General features: G+C 45.4%; 2 protein-coding genes across 2 annotated transcripts; both read right to left on the reverse strand.

The window, feature by feature from the left end:
* Positions 1-195: 195 nt before the first annotated feature.
* Positions 196-10608, reverse strand: ap4b1 (adaptor related protein complex 4 subunit beta 1). Its single transcript, XM_071521296.1, has 14 exons — positions 10518-10608; positions 10010-10132; positions 9239-9463; positions 9004-9134; positions 8534-8681; positions 7492-7777; positions 6903-7001; positions 5624-5735; positions 5094-5177; positions 4777-4880; positions 3921-4128; positions 3526-3840; positions 2623-2775; positions 196-1095 (listed from the first exon to the last, which is right to left on the reverse strand). The coding sequence occupies exons 2-14, from the start codon at positions 10120-10122 to the stop codon at positions 578-580; spliced, it is 2496 nt and encodes an 831-aa protein (XP_071377397.1). The 5' UTR covers positions 10123-10132; positions 10518-10608; the 3' UTR covers positions 196-577.
* A 589-nt stretch (positions 10609-11197) lies between these two features.
* On the reverse strand, positions 11198-16901 carry sephs3 (selenophosphate synthetase 3). The gene is made up of 8 exons (XM_071521287.1): positions 16513-16901; positions 15761-15864; positions 14809-14916; positions 14442-14596; positions 13528-13618; positions 13255-13354; positions 12858-13070; positions 11198-12281 (listed from the first exon to the last, which is right to left on the reverse strand). Exons 1-8 carry the CDS (start codon positions 16787-16789, stop codon positions 12031-12033), a joined length of 1299 nt encoding a protein of 432 aa, XP_071377388.1. The 5' UTR covers positions 16790-16901; the 3' UTR covers positions 11198-12030.
* Between the last annotated feature and the right edge of the window lie 162 nt (positions 16902-17063).

Below are 17063 nucleotides of genomic sequence, written 5' to 3' on the forward strand. Positions count from 1 at the left end.
GAAATCAGGTGAACTTCGTCATCGCGGCTGAATGATGGCCAACCGCCAACGCCTATGCCATTATTGTGTTATAACCAAGCCGCTATCTCGTAAACGGCTGAGCTAGTATAATAAAGGCAATGGCTTGATAAGACAGACAGAGGCAGACACAAACTCCAAGCAACGCAGATAGAGACCAAAGGTTTTATTATCATGTTCATGTATTGTTCTCATATTTGCCATGTGCAGTGGTAAATATAAAGGTGGGTAAACTATGACCTCCAGTGATCATCATAAAGAAAACAAGCACCAATATGAACAAATCATAATTATATTTCCAGAAAAGCATTAATTTATGTTTTTCCCCCTCTTAAAATGACCCTAGCTTCATATAAATTCAGTCTGTCTGTTTGGTACTATTTATATGATGTATAATATTAATGTACATTTTAAGATTTATGTCAGCCTAAAAAAGTGGGTAACCTCTGTTATGCAAAGTTTTGGTGGCATTATGCTTCACTACATCACCGGAGTGTGTGTGTGTGTGTGTATGTATGTGTGTGTGTGTGTGTGTGTGTGTGTGTGCATGTTCGCATGTTCAGGCTCTCTCTGAGGACAGTGTTTGCAGTACAGTAGCGAGGATGGAGAGAAACGCCTTCAGGGCTTCTTCATCTCTCGGCTGCTGCTTAAGAGTCACTTTCACTTCCTCCTCCTCTGTCTCTCCTCCCTCCGTCTCTCTCTCACTCAGCCGGTCGTCTGTGACTTCCTCTCCCTCCTCCTCTTCCTTGTCCTCCATTGCCCCTTCATCAGCATCCTCTCCATCATCCGCTTCTTTCTTTACTCTCCCTTTACTCTCCTTTGCCTCCCCAGTGTACAGCAGCTCCCCCAGTATGAGCGTGGTGCGGGGAGCGTTGGGATAAGAGTGTGTGTGTGTGGTGTGCGTGTACAGGTAGACCCTCCAGGGGAGTGTGTGCGGCGGCGTGAAGGCCAGCGCCTGGACGTTGACGAGCTGCAGCGCCGCCTGGAGGCTCTGCGGGGAACAGCGAGGCGGGGCGAGGCAGTGGACACGCTCCTCCACGCACACACAGTCTTCCTCTTCTTCCTTTTCCTCGCCGCCTAGCAGCAGAAAACAAAGAGTAGTGAGGCTTTCAAATGTAAAAAAAAAAAAAAACTCTTTGGATCAATGGAATCACCTGACATGGGAATTTAACATTGGGAATGTACATTAGGACACTGGTTCCCAAATGGGGAAAATGAGGAATAGCTCGATTTCACTGTTATTTAATTCACTAGATGTTATGTCTTGGCTCCTGTGATCAGAAATGGAATCAAAGCCCTACTCCTGCCATAAGAAGGTGGGGTAGAAGCCCACAGAACAAATGGCTCTGCAGCGGGACTTATCCTTTAAGGATAAGTTGATCAACTGAGGTTTTATGGACCCTGAAATGGCCTCGGACAATCCTGCAGATTTTATGGCCCCTGGGTCTGTGGCAGGAAGGACTGCAGTTCATCTTAAGTTCATCCTGACTTCTTCCCTAAGGAGGTCAGAGAAGCAGACGGTCATCTGGGGTTCAACCTAGCCTCACCCCTGTGGGGGGTAAACCAGAATGGAGTCCAAGGTGTACTGTTAAAGGATAAGTTTGGTGATTTTGGGCCTAAATATCGTTTGTCTCCTACATACCTGTAGTACTTGGGACCCACAGAGAATACTGACTCCAGAGTCAGCTGTCAGTCAAAATGGCAAGCTCCAGTTGATAGGTCTCTTGCTGCTAACAATGAGTCCAAACAGGGTTTGTCCAACAGCTGACTCTGGGTTAGGGTTAGGGTTAGTCAATATTCTCTGTGAGTCCAAGTACTACAGGTATGTAAGAGACAAATTATAGGTCCGAAATCACAGAACTTATCCCTTAAGAACATTATCAAGGCAGAAGATGTTACCCTGTACTGCCTTCCCACAGGTATATCATAATAATTTCAAAAGACTGAATAGATGGGGGTATTTGAGTTAAAATCCAGATGATTTTAGGTTTATAATGGGGAGATTAGACAGTAGTAAGACAGCTACTGGTTTGCTACTGGTTTGTTGCCAAATATAGTAATTAAATACCTCCCTGAACTGTTACCCACATTTATTTAAGCATATTTAAGCTGTTGAACCGGGTTTAACAGGTTAGGTTCATATTTACCAGCTGTAATGGTGACTTCAAAAACAGTTAAACTGATGGGAGGAATAAGAGTGTGACTGTTAGCAGATACTGATTTTATTTTACAGTATCTACTTTGCATATGAGATATTCTCAGTTAGTACAATGAGTCATGTGTGTAAGAATGACTATTCTGATAAGAGGTTTCACACTCTTCACCTACAGTATAGACTGATGACAAAAATCTTCTCTGATGGGTGTCCCTGACACAAAACCTTCATCATCTGTGGTCTAAATCATCTCTGCTTCGGAGTCCTTGACATGAAAAAGTTTGGAAACCCCCCTACACTAGAGGTTGAGAGGCCGGGTTATACACTTGACATTCAACTAGCTGGCATTCCAACCACGATTCCCGTCCCATGAAGAGGAAGCTTTCGCCGTGAAAGAATCGTTGGGACGCGTAGCAACTGCTGACAATAACCTTGTTCCATTGCATTACCTCGCTCAGCATGCAAACCCTGTCGCCGCAGCCACAGCCGCTCAAACTCCTCCGGGCTGAGCGCTGGGGAGAGGGACAGACTGAGAGGGACTCCGGCAGAGGAGGCCAGAAAATCAGCTGAGGATTCTGGACACAGACTGGCACCCTCTGAGCCTGGAGTGAAAGGAGGAGGAAGAAGGGGAGGGAGGGAGTAAAGGAAGTAAGGGGAAAGAAGGGAAGGAGGAGAACGATGCAGTGAGAGGAGGGGGAAGGTGGATGGAAGGAGGGAGGGAAAGAGAGTGAGGATGAGACTCAAATAGCAATTTTTTTCAGGGGCCCAGGCTAATTAAAACATACTCCTATACCTGATCCATAGGGACCCATTTAATGGCATTAAGTAATTTATGACCTTTATTGGTGACCAGTGAGAATTGCAACAACGCATATCTTCTCCTACACAGGTCTCTGACACAGCCCTCCCACCCCCCACACCGAATTAAGGTGTTCTGTAATTGACATAAACAATAAAGTACCATTTCCACAACAGAGATGAGTAAGCTAGCTAATTACAGTAGAGATACAAACAGAAATGCCTAATGAAGAGATATATATTGAAATATTCACCATGCAAAATACTGTAACGATAAAACTACTTTGGCTTTTTCGGCATGAGAACAAGGCTTTTTAGTCTTCATAGCTGAAATGTCTTGTGATGCCACTCACACACTTATAGCACTGTCCTCCATTGTTGAGGAGTTGAAAATGTGAGTAGTTGGGAGGTTTGAAAATCAGAAATCTCAGCACCTGGCAAAATAATTGTTGAGTCACTGGTATTGATCAAAAACCCTGTCAACCCCCTGCAGACACATTATGATCTGTCTTAAACTACTAAGCCAAAAGAAAGATTTTAATGTCCAAACTCACCAGTGTGAACCATCTCGACTTGACTCGAGTTCAGGGTGTCTGACAGGTCGGTGTTAGGCTTGGGGTCAGAGGTCACAGGTTCAGCACTCCCCCCGCTGGCTGAATCGGTCTCTGCAGCATCCTGCCTTAGGGGCTCCAGCGTGTTAAAGCTGCGTGCCCATTGGCTGACAGGCTCGGCCGGGCGGCCAATCAGAACACCTAGGGAGGGGTCCGACCTCCGGCCCTGGAGGACCTTCCGTGTCTCCTCTATCCCACAATGCAACAGGCGGTAGTAGAGCAGCGCCTGGTCACGCACACACATGTCTGTCTCCTCCTCTGGAACACACGGGAACATTAACATTAATATTAACAATGCTCACACACACACACACACTCTCTCTCACACACACACACACCTATGCAGTAGTGCAGCAGTCTTCCCAGCATGTCTTGTGTCTCGGCAGGCCGACACAGGAACAGCCTCATGGTAGCGGTCAGCAGCTCCGTCTTGACTCCCAGAGAGACCTCACTCCTCACTCCGTCTATGAACACCTCCAACACGTAGGGGGCGCTGGAGACCCGCTCCCCGTACACACCCAGCAGCCACAGCAAGGCCTGCCTTCCCTGGAGGAGGAGGAGAGGATACATAGTGAATTTAAGGCCTACTGAAGCCCAAATGTTGACATCTTAGATAGGGGGAGTAAAAAGGGGGAAGCAGCAAGAGAGAAAAATCCAGTGAGGATGAAGGGACAGAAGAACAGCAGCAAAAGAAAATGAGATAGAGCTAAAAAAGAGAAAGCAATGGAGTAGAGAAATAAAAGGAGGACAGTATGGACATACACAGAGAAGTGGAGCAAAGTGGAAAGAGGACAAAACTTACTACTGAGGTACACACACAGATTCTAGGAGTAGGAAGGGGATGCCAGGTGCTGCAGATAACTATTGGAGGATATCATATGGGACGGGCTATATATATATGGGCTAACACTCTGACACCTGTAGACCTGATGAAGCCTCCTGCATGAGGCGAAATGTTTTTTCTGGTTTGGAATAATTAATTAATTTTCTGGGGTGTGCATTCTCTTCTAATTTATGGATGAACACACATATATTTTCCCATCCAAACTATGCATTTTCAGATCACAGTAAAGCCAAGTCTACATCATCTATTTTGTATTTCCGTTAGTTTGTCATAATGTAACAAATATAATGAGACTTTATTGATCCCCATAGAGAAATCAAGTGTTTATCTATAGCCAGCTAGTGTCTGACCTGGCTGTCCTGTAGAGTCTCCTCACAGCCCTCTAGAGCCAAACACACAGCGTCACTACACTGAGGACACACCCAGACCAGGTCACGCACCGTCTGCACCACCGCTGCAGAGAGAGAGAGTTTGAAAGAAGAAGTGGTTATGAGGGAAGAGTGAGAGTAATAGCAATCCTAGAACTAAGAGCTATGTCCCTTTCAATTGATCATTGATCATTTTACTGCCATTCAAACAAGCACAGCTCAGTACTAACACAGGCAAATTTATGTATTTGGGATGGCACCTGTGTGTGTGTGTGTGTGTGTGTGAGAGAGAGTCCTACCAGAGGTGATGTGCTCCTGTTTGAGCCCCAGCAGTCCAGTAAGGATCTCTAGACATCTGTCGCTGTAGCTCCGCCCAATGCGACCTGCAACAACCCAGACAGACAGACAGGATAACACAGGATATGGCTGATTATGAGTGAGCAGAGCTGGATGTGATCAGACATGCAGGGGATCAAATAAAGAGCCTGCCTTTAAAAGCCTGCATTTTTAGAATAATGAAAAAAAACTGACATGGGAAATAAATGCACACAGTATTGAAAGTTTTCTCCATACAAAATACAAGCATTAGTGCCAGAACAATGGGCATATAAGGCATTGAATGCCTCTCCTTGTTGCTAATCAACAATTATATGGCCTCTACATTTATCAGTTGAGACACTGAACGCCATCAACAGTGAGATGAGGATGATGAAAACCTTTGCATTAGGGAGAAGTGGAGAAGCACTATTTAGTCTGAACAGAGCCCAGGTGTATTGCCACTTGACGTGTGTGTGTGTGTGTGTGTGTGTGTGTGTGTGTGTGTGTTTACCTATGGCTGAGATAGCGGCCTGGGCAGTGTCAGTGTTGACATCAGTGCAGTAGCCCTTCAGCTCATCCAGCACCAACGCCACATTGTCATCGTTCACCAGCTCCACCAGCACCTACAAACACAACAGTCACTTCAGTGCTAGCATTAACATTACTGTCATTTAACTACTAGACTGGGATTACTAACACTGGTTAGTAACAGTGGTTTACTATTAGTAAATTAGAGCTCTTTTTCTGTGCTTCATTCTCTTCCAGCAGCAGCCCCCAACAAATTAAGCTCTGAGTTCTTGTGCAGATGCCCACAGATTTTTGTTTTAAATGCTGTTATATCTTTCATTGTGTCTTAAGTATTTTAATTCACATCAACAACAACAATTAACCAAATTCCATTCTAATCACATCACATTAGTACTGGATTAATAAATAACAATCCCTGAACAGTACATTTTCACTAACAAGCTAAAGTAAAAAGAATGTATTGCTCACTAAAGTCTGGGCTTAATCCATGAATCTGGGAAACTTGCCACAGATTCAAAAACTCTCTCTAAACCTTGAGTGGAATGAAGTTTAACAACAAATATGCCTATGAATCAGCAGGAGGCTTATGCAGATTGTGCTTTTCTCGACAGTATTATAAACTCTGGCAATGATGGGATTATCAAAGCACAAAACATTCTAACTTCCCTCTATGCAAAGCATCTTTGGGGCGATATTAAATGGATGTACAAGGAAGAGATACACCGAGATGCACACAATGAGACATCTATGCAATTTGATCAAAGAATGGCAATCCTCATATTGCAGCACAGCTGTAGTGAGAGCAAAGGTGGTACAGCACAGTATAGTAGAGTTAGGATGGGCAGGTTGGGGAAGTGCCATGAGTCAACAAGGCCATCTATGGCAAAGCGGTAAAACAGGTTTGTATTACATTCTTTACTGCTCTAATCCAAATCATTAACAGACACCAATGGAAAAAAACAAGACACAAATGGAAAAAAAAAACATGGTTAACCCCTATTCCATATTTCTGTTGTCAGATGAAAACCATGCTTCTTCGTCTTCCTCAAAAAAAAAAAAAAAAGGAAACATTTCCTTCTAAGGAACGAAAATTGATTTATACATTTTTGAGATTATCCAATGGGTTTGAATGTGTTTCTCATTTAGTATCATGGTATCATGGAAGCTGGACCTCGTAAACTTTCAATTAAAAATAAATAAATAAAAAAGGCCACAATCAGGCCTTGTGGACCGATGATATACGACATAGGGAGGGAGCAAACCTGCATCTTCCTCTGCTTGATGTAGGCCGGCTCAGCGTAGCCGCAGAAGAAGCGTTTGTAGTGCGCCCCCATCAGGCCGGGGAGAGAGCGCAGCAGCAGCTGGAAAGAGACAGCAGATGGTCTCCTTACTCTCAAAGTTCCTTTCAAGCAGCCTTTTTCATTTTGGGTGGCAAATAAGAAACAAATCCATCCCATTAGAGGTTTCCACTGACAAAGAAACCAGTGATGTGCTCATGCACTGCTATGTACACGGACACACATTCATTTACATAGGGACAATGCAAAGGTTCTATATACACTGCACTGAACAAAAGTGATAAGCTTTTGTGTTTGCTTTATCTTAATCTGCCGTCACCCCCCGACACACACCCACACAGATTAAAATGATTACACTGAATGATGCAAACAATGAGGACAAAGAAAAGTCAAGTTTGAGAATTTGCATCGGCTCTTCTGCTCTGCATCACTTCTCACACATCATCCACATTCACCTGTACGTGGCATTCTCTCTGCCTCTGTCCCAACGCACGGCACACGCCCTCTCGGCCCTACTGCCGTACCCCCCCAAACGCACGCCGTTCACGCTCACCTGTATGTGGCAGAGGGCGGCGAACCTCATCTCCCTGGACGCGCTTCCGCAGGCGGCCAGCAGGGGGCCCCGCACTCGCTCCAGGGCCGACAGGCTGACGGCGGGCAGGCCGGAGCACAGGCCGAGGAACAGGCTGACGGTGGCGGCCATGACAGGGGGGTGGGGGCTGAGCAGGGAGGGGTCCAACAGGGACAGGATGTCGAAGAGCTCGTCCTCCGACTGAGGCCGGTAGCGCTGGAGGACCTTCAGCGCCTCGCACTGGCCCCAGACATCACACTCCTTCAGCCTGGGAGGGAGGACACAGAAAGGCTCAGGCAGGGGGGGATTGGGATCTAAATATCTTTGTGAAATTGGGATCTAAATTTCTTTCTGATATCAGTTTCCAAAGCTGTTTTGATATGAGATTTTGCAACACTTCATGCTACAATATCATATTGTGAAAGTTTTGTGCTTGTTTGGGTTGATGTTGAGTCTGCCCTAAACCTACGGGGTTGGACTTGGCAGGACTTGGAAGTATTGAAGTACCTCTAAAATGTCAGAGTGAATCTAGGCGGGTCATAAATGAAGTTCCTCTGGAAAAGAGGAACTTGGTTGTTTAGAATCCATATATCGTTGTGGCATCATAAAACTGTGTTTATCATGCAATGCTGATATTGTTGTCATGTAATAGCCAAAAGGTGACACCTGGCAGCAGTGCTGGAGAAAACATTTCCCAAAGCAAACAGCGGTTTCCTGGACATTTACAAGCTGCAGCTTTAAGCCCCGACTGATTAAGTTTTTACCTATAAATGAGTTTTGTTGCTAAGCAATAATATCCAAACCTCTGCTTACTTCCAATGGTTGCCTGGCAACATTAGGATATTGAATAATCTATCAGGAAGCATTGGGAAGCAATTGGGTTTTGCTGATTTGTATCTGTAGATGGATGGTTTATGGTAACGCAGGGAAAGACAGACATACACACACACACACATTCACTCACACACACACACACACACACACACACACACACAAGGTCTCTATTGTATCAACTTGGAGCAACCTGTTGAGGAGGTGATGAGCGATGGGTTTGTTGATAGCAACCCCTCCCTCCTCTTTCAGTATTTCCTCCAGCGCTCGGAGGCAGTTCACCATCACCACGGGGTCCGGGTCCCTCAGCAGGCTGTACAGCTCATTCACCACTGCGACGTCTGGAAGAATGACACACATTATAAGTCAGCAGGATCTGATGTGGATGCATATACAAAGAGCATGAAAAGCCCCAGCATATTTACACACATACACATAGGGCAGGGCATCTGATGAAAATGGCTCTTGCTTAAATATTTATAGCATAATAAGCCGACTGTTTGTACTGTAATTGTAATGCATTTGTTTGTTTTGCCCTAAACAATAAGGCTGGATAATGAATATTTCAGTGGAGGCAAGAGAGAGAGAGAGCGAGAGAGACAGAGAGAGAGAGAGAGAGAGGGAGAGGCAGAAAAAAGAAAACCATCCAACCATCCACCCCACCTATGTCAGCGTTGGGTTGGAGGTTGTGTAGCTTGGCCCAGCCCAGCACAGCTACCCGTCGTACGCAGGCCGCTCTGTCCCTCAGCCCTGCGGTCAGCGGCTGCTCCACATACTCCACCAGACTGGGCAACCTGGGACACAGGGACACACAGTCGGTTCAGACACCGGATTGTCCCAATGTCACAATCATAGGCCAACGTGAGCCGCTGACCCAGAAGTCAGCGTGTATAGATACCTTAGGTTGGTCATGTTCCTCAGCGCCAGGCTGCGGACCATGGGGTTTGGATCCTGACAGTCTTTCCTCAGCGTGTTGATGACCAGCAGAGACAGCTCTGGGTTGAGGCTGGCGTAGGAACACAGGAAGACATAGACCAGTTTCTTCTGGACCACGTCCACTGTGGCACACGCCTTCACCATCTCACTGAACAGCCCAGACACATCCACGCCCTGAGACATCGCCCTGAGAGAGGGAGGGAAAGGAAGGAAGGGAGAGGGGAAAGAAGGAAGGTGGGGTGAGAGGGCAAGGGGGGGAGAAGAGGGAGAAAGAGGAAAAGGGGAGAGGAGGAGGAAGGAGAGAGAAAGGGGGACGGAGGAAGAAAGCGGGGAAATGAGAAAGGTGGGGTGAGAGGGAAGGGGGGTGGGGGATCAGGAAGAGGAGGAGGGGGACATTTGGTTGAGAAAAGGCAATGGAGGAGAATGGAAAGACAAAATTGAAAAGAAGAGGGGGAGAGAGAGAAAGTGGGAGGGATGAGGAGAAACAGAAAAAAGGGGAGGGAGGAGGAAGGAAAGAAGGTGAAAGGAGGATGACAGAAAGAGAGGAAAGGTAGAGGAAGGAGGAGGGAGAGACCAGGTGAAGAAAACATGGAAACGAGACAGAAAGAACATGGAGAACATGTGAGTGTATGTCATGATTTGAGGAAGGGCAGACATGACCAGGGGTTGAACTTTCAGTTTAACCCTCGTACATGAGCAGCGGTGCTGACGGGTGGCTCTGTCTTTAGCCCACCTGATAACCTTGAGGATGGTGTTCCTGTATCGCAGGTGGTCAGACTGGACATTGGGATTGGACAGAGCTCTCCTCAGCTCCCTCACCGTGTCCTCGCTGCCCAGATAAGGCATGGCGGCTGCTCTGACAACAAGAGACGACCCGCACATCGACAAAGCATCAAACATTAGCTTGTTCTCAGACAAAAAGGCACACATACATATGACACCGGCCTTATGTTAGCTTGTTCACAAGAGCATTCAACGCCTAGCAGACAAAAAGGGAGACAGTCACCTATTTAAAGACACATATGACGTCATATTCTAAGTTCACTACAGATTTATTACAGCCCAGAAGATAATATGTCTCGTCCAGGATAAAAAAAAACTATCATAAGTCAGCTGTTGCCTCAGCTAACTGACACCCTTTAACGTTATTCAGTGAAACTCGACCTCATAAATCTACAAGCAGACCATTCCCTACACTGCAGCTACACGAACACCTCAATTTGTATTCTTTAAATATTTACCGTTTACACTTCAACTAGGGTTGATTACACTCATGATACAGCTGAGATGACTCGTTTGTTTACAATCGCCGCACTGGCTTCCGCATTTCTTCCTCTGCTGTTCAAATCGTGGCGTTAGAGGCAGAGGGTAAACCTGGAGGACCGTATGCTGCCATCTGGTGACTAGAAGAGGAAATAACATCCACATTTTTGCAGTCCTATCCGATGTTGCTCTGTTCTACAAATATTAGCACAACAAACAGTGCCTAACTTGTCCATGAGTTTGTTCATAGTGCTGTATAACTTACCGGGGGTTGGTTCTAAAACATTTTCATGTCCCAGACCCCCAAAATACACACACATTAGGCTCCCATATGTGAATGTTTTTTTTTTTTTTTTTATAACCGTATAACCGTCTTATGTGGGGGTGATGATAGTGGTGAGAATGAAACCTAAAATTAGAATACTCATTGTCAAACATTTGCTAACTGATATACATTTTAGTGAATTAAATAATATGAAATTAGACTAGTTTGTTTTGCTGGAACCCCCTCAAGGACCACTGGCAGTCACCAGACCCCACTTTGAGAACCACTGACAGGTGTATTTTCTATATAGCTGTTGAGCCAAACTACAAGATCAAAATGCAGTTCATTCGCACAATACTCATTTCACACACAGCAACAGCAAGTTAAGTATGAGTTGATGAAGGTTTTATTGATTGTGAAAAGCAGGGAAATCTACAAACACAAACAGCTTCAGACCTCCAGCAAACAAGGCCGACCCCCATCCGAAGGCAAACATCCACTCCACCTGCCCCCACTGGCTGGGGTTTACAAGGCAGAGCTTCATAAACAGGAGGAGGGAGGGACTTGGTGCTGGACAGCCAATCAGCTGACAGAGAAGGCATCCCGAATGCCGCCCCTTGGTCCAGAGAAAGCTGCTCAACCCTCCCTCTGGGACATGTGGGCGGAGCCAGGTGCCACGGCTGATGGACCATTTTTTCCACAAGATACATTCACCAACATGAGACATCAATATCAACCACTTCAAAAAAAAAAAAAAGACAAAAAAACCCTATTCCCCTCCCACACAGCCACACACCCCTGTAAAACTCAACATGATGATAAAACACACACACACACACTTCCACTCATATTTTCCATCATTCACTGAATTTGGCAAGTAACTTTTTGGAATGTTTCGTCTTTGCAATTGAAATAATCACTTTTCAGAGAATACATTTTTTTGCATTGGGATAAAATGTATGCACACAGTTGTCTGTATGGAGTAAGCAAAGGAAAAGGAGGGGCAAAGGGGGGCAGATAAAAGTAAAAATGTATGATAAATAATGCTGTCCATTCCCATTCTCAGCAGCAGAAGATGATGATGGTGATAAAGATTTTGGTCTGTTTGCTCTCAACCTTTTCGGCTGAACAGGGGGATGAGATGGACAGCAAGAGCAACACACACACACAAACTCACACACACACACACACACACACACACCAGTGTGTCAGAGGGGCAGTAGTGTCTATGACAGATTCGGGCTTGGGGCAGGGCTGGTGGAGCTGTTGTCGTGATTTGCTGCCTGGCTTCCTCGGGGCGGGACCTCGATGATGCGGGGCTTGTCGATGATGCGAGCGCGGCGGTCGCCTTTCTCTACGATTCCGATGATCCACGCCCCGCCGGCCGCCCCCTGGCCTCCGAACCCGGAGCCCTGGCTCTTCATCTCCGAGCAAAACTTGGCCGCCTGCTCTCTGGGCAGACACACCAGCAGCCCACCTGCAGAGAGGAGGACGGGGAGAGAATATTGTCCTTTTATTAAAAATCACATATGAGCCAGTCAATGTCACCCACTTCCCAATATGATGGAGATTATTGTCTGATTTTCTGACAACGGCTAAGGAGTTACTAAACCACCTACAGGAATATCATTAGTATGGGTTTTAAGAGTTAAGTGACATGATGGTCTAAATGCTGTTTCAGAGGCTTTTCCATCCTGTTACAATACAATTCTGGGGGAAACTCTGAATATTTGTCATCTTTTGGCATGAAAATTGTCAAATTTAAAGATACTGAATATCAGCTATCAGCACTTTCACTTCAACATTACTGATATCAGCTTTCTAAAACCCATATTAGTCTAACCTCAGACCCGGAAAAAAAGGCATATACTGTATTTGCATGTTTCCAGACTGCTTTGGGTCAAGGATATACAAATAAGACAAATGTTAATATAACATAACATTTGAATGTTATGTTATTAAATGTTATGTTATTATAACAATGTTAACAATAAGTCAACTGTTTCTACTGAAACTGGGCAAATATTCAGTGTGTTTGTCTATGTGTTCATACCAGAAGTCTCAGCTGACGTGCCCTGAACCAGGTTGAACAGGTTTCCACAGGCTTTGCTGATGGCGGCCATCTTGGCTATGATTGGCAGGTTGTGGATGACGAAGGCCACCTCGTTTCGCTGCTGCGCTGCCAAGTTGTTAGCGTGCCCCAACAGCCCAAAACCCGTCACGTCTGTCGCGGCGTGGGCCTGGAACCTGTGCATTAGGCCTGCCGCTGCAGACACAAACACAAATAATAACTATCTTACAACTATCTAACTTTATTTGCATAACACTTTTCTAAATCAAAGTTTACAAAGTAAACTTTACAGTCAAGAGAAAAAAAAGTCAGACAAGTTTACACAAGAACAGGACAATGGGAAGACCTCAGGATACATTACGCCCAAACATTAATTTACCTGTGCGGTTTAGCGTTGCCATGGAGAACATGGCTTCCTGATAGGCCTCTTTCACTTCCTCCTTGGTGACGACCAGCTTGATCTTGTTCCACCTTTCCGGCTGGCGATGACAGAGGGATGGAAATAGAGATACAGTTTCAGAGAGGTGCAGAGAAAAGGGAAGGGTGTCAAGTGTGAAGTGGAAAATTCAATCAACTTTGAGCACAGAAATGTTTCAATAACACCTGCACTGGAAATGTTTATGTGAGCAGAATTTGTATTTGACTGGCTGACCTGGTCGAGCCACTGGTGAGCGTTGACGGCCACCTGCGTCCCCAAAGGTTTGGTCAGAACCAGCACATCACCTGGTACAGCACCGTCTGGCCTGGAACACACACACACACACGTTTTACAGGAGGCTCCTGTAAACTATTCACATGATTTACACAACATACAGTTGAGAGGAGATGGGTCAAAACAGCTGACAAAAGGCTGCTGTGTTAATGCTCAGACTTAAAAAGAAAAATCCACCCTAAAGCACTTTAAAACTGTTAAAGCTATTGGTGATGTATCTTGCATTTCTGGGTTCACTTTGTTTATTTCTTGTTTCTGCAAATATCTGGCCAAACATTGACGTTTGACATCACATTGAGATATTTCCAGTGCAGCTACAATGGAGTTTGATAGTAGAATACATTTAAATTCTCTAAAACATCAACGGTAACCATCAGGTGTCAGTCCCTCAGAATCAAAGAGCAAAGGATTCTTTCTAGACTCAGCATTTTGGACCGGCATTCAACAATCATACCTCCACCTCATATCTCCACTGACAGTAGCCTCTATAATGCAAAGCAACCACAAGACATGTTGTGTTTTGAGTAACAGGCATGGCAGTGATCATAGACACACCGCAATATTCACAAACTAGTTAACCAGCTAGTTGTATTTATATGCCCATACGCTCACTTGATTAAATGCAATTTCAAGCCTGTTCTCTGGAGGTTGTTGAAAGGCATCACTTGATCTAAACATAACTCCTGGAATGCATTGAACATCACAGATTGATGATATCCAACAGTGTAAGAGTATCTGAAGGTGGAATTTTCCTTTAATGGAAGCTATTTAATTCAAACTGAGAAAAGCTAAATTACATTTTACTGTCATAACAGACACACAGGGTCATATCAACAGAGTTATAACAAACTCACATAATGAACTCGTTAGGCTGGCAGACGACTGAAGCTACTCCTCCTACGATGATCCAGGGGTTTACCACAGTCTGGCCGCCCGTCACCGAAGTCCCGCCCTCCTCTGCCGCATCACGAAACCCTCGCATCACCAGCGGCATCACACGCTCACGCTCCTGGTTCACACATGCACATACAGAAAATCATTTGGAAATCATTTAATCAAGGAAGGAATGATTGATTTCAGCTAAATTAAATCAGTATATACAGGAGAAAGCCACTAGGCACAGCTCTGATATTCATCTTAAGGTGGATTAGGAGTGGAATCACGATATTGGCATCAATAAATACAGGAATGGTCAACACCCACAAACACACACACAGCTACCTTCTCATTCATCTTCTGGCTGACACTCAGCAGCATCAGCATGTTGTCACAATCTGTGATGCCCATGGCGTAGAGATCACTGAGGACGTTAGCACATGCTATCCTGCCCTGAGAGAGAGAGAGAGGGGGAGAGAGAGAGAGAGAGAGAGAGAGAGAGAGAGAGAGAGAGAGAGAGAGAGAGAGAGAGAGAGAGAGAGAGAGAGAGGGAGAGAGAGAGAGACATGAAATAGGTGAAGTCATGCTGCTTTAATTGATCCCATGAGTGCAGGTACAAGTTATAACACATCTGTGTGGTGATTGTATAAGGGATGAAGGGTCACTCTGAATAAATAAGTAAGACTCTCAGGAGGAATCTCAGGAGGAATCTCAGGAGTTTCTCCTTTATACTGCTTTTGTGACTGTGCAAACTCACATACATTGAAAAGCAATGCAATTGTAACTGGATAGTTACGTGCACACTTTGCATCTTTTCCTACATGCATTCAGCAAAGAGGCGGAAAAGACTGCGCTAACAATTACTGGGGAAATTATTAAGAATAAAGTATCGAGAAAATGTAACATGTAACAGCTACAGATACTGGAATAAGAACAACAGCAACCCAAACCTGAAATAGCCTCCCCTGCCACACAAAATAAATTCCAGGGGGCACCTCAGTAGATACACATTTATAAAAATGTGTGGAGAACATGATGATTTCTACACACCAAATTTGATTAATCGTATACAGCTGCCCAAATACAATAATGTGTGGATGTCTCTTGCCATGTTTTATTGTTATTTTCCATGACAGATTGATAGATTATTACTGTAAGTTGTTGAGCAATTTTCCACAACAGCCTTACTTCCTGGATAGCATTCCACCGAACAATACTCATTTGAATGTGTCGTGTTTCAGTATACTTTGGCAAGTGCTTGAAGATTATATGAGGGAAACTACTGCCAATAACTCACCATCATGTAAGGATCCTCCACCAGAGGGTAGAAGAAGTCTGTGGTCTGGACCAGTGAGAGCCCCCCATGCCTCAGCGGTGTCACACAGGAGTCCATCCCTATACCTGGAAACACATCACACTCACATTAGGGAAGGCATGTTTATGTGCCTGCACACCCATACCTTACTACTACAAACCATCATTCCATTGATTTAATCATTTCCAGCTCCCCACATTCCTAGCCACAGTTCTGACCCTGACAGTACAGTAAGCATTTCCACTTATATAGACAAAATGTCTTAACTGGTAAAAACGTTTGTTTTACCAATAAAGAGGGTGCGATGAACTCTGCACCCAAAGCATCATAAACATTCCTGCTGAATCATAAGTCGCCTGGCAATTTGACAACTAGGTGAACTTGTGTCCACTTATTAGCTAACAGTTCATGAGCAGTAACAACGTTAGTCTATTTATTTGTATGTTAACACGTTGTATAGTTACACGAAGGCACGAATACACGAATATTACTATGTCAGTGCTATGTTGACGTTTAATTCGTCCAAAGCTGTGCACCTGTCAAGTGAAGTGCCATATGGGTTAGCATGGTTAGCTACAGCTAGCTAGCAAATTAAGCAACCAACAACCTTTCCTACATGCGTGTTTGTATGGAACAAGGCTAGCTTAGCTATGCTAACTCCAGACAGCCTTGCTGCTGTAATGTTACATCTTACAACAGCACCATGCATGGCTGGTGGTTCCCCTCTGCCTTACCCAATCGAGGGCCCGGCAACTGTTGGCCGAACTCCGAGGCTTGGTCTCCGGCCTTCCCTGCACCGGCGGACCGGTCGGGCTCCAGTCCCGCCAGGAGTTTGAGCAGAGCCTCCTGCGGGACCTTGCAGCCTCATCCCTTCAGGTCCGAGAAGGCTGTGAGACGGAACCCACGCTCCAGGCCGTGCTCCTCGGGTTTGAAAGGTTTGTATCCGGGGGGGAAACACCCCTCGGTCCCCATAGCCTCGGCCGGCGGGGTCGGGGGAGTTGAGCCTGACATGTCTGTCCGAAGAGGACTTCAAACGGACAATGCCGGTCGCGGTAACCGGTAAATAAGACGCACGGATGAATGGAACTGCGTCCGGTGAGCGCCTGCCTGGAAGCAGGAGAGCAGGAGACTGGTGTAAAGCCCGCCAGCATTAACACGACACTTCCGGTCGCAACTAAAAATAAAACGCCTTTTTCGCCAACATTTGAGAGCACAACGTACCAAAATGACAGCCTAGCAAATTAGACCTCCCATGGGTCTATGAATACATTTACTACTGTATTTA

Source organism: Centroberyx affinis, unplaced genomic scaffold (genome assembly GCF_046629955.1).
Source record: "Centroberyx affinis isolate AG114_WGS23_722 - 3 ecotype Tasmania unplaced genomic scaffold, CSIRO-AGI_Caff_v1 ptg000880l_1, whole genome shotgun sequence".
In the NCBI taxonomy this organism is placed as follows: domain Eukaryota; kingdom Metazoa; phylum Chordata; class Actinopteri; order Beryciformes; family Berycidae; genus Centroberyx; species Centroberyx affinis.

Coding starts and splice junctions, on each gene's coding strand:
- ap4b1 (XM_071521296.1), bottom strand. CDS start 10,122: ATGCCTTATCTGGGCAGCGAGGACACGGTGAGGGAGCTGAGGAGAGCT. Junction 9,464..10,009: donor ACCATCCTCAAGGTTATCAG/GTGGGCTAAAGA, acceptor TCCCTCTCTCAG/GGCGATGTCTCAGGGCGTGG. Junction 2,776..3,525: donor AGTCGAGATGGTTCACACTG/GTGAGTTTGGAC, acceptor CTTTCACTCCAG/GCTCAGAGGGTGCCAGTCTG.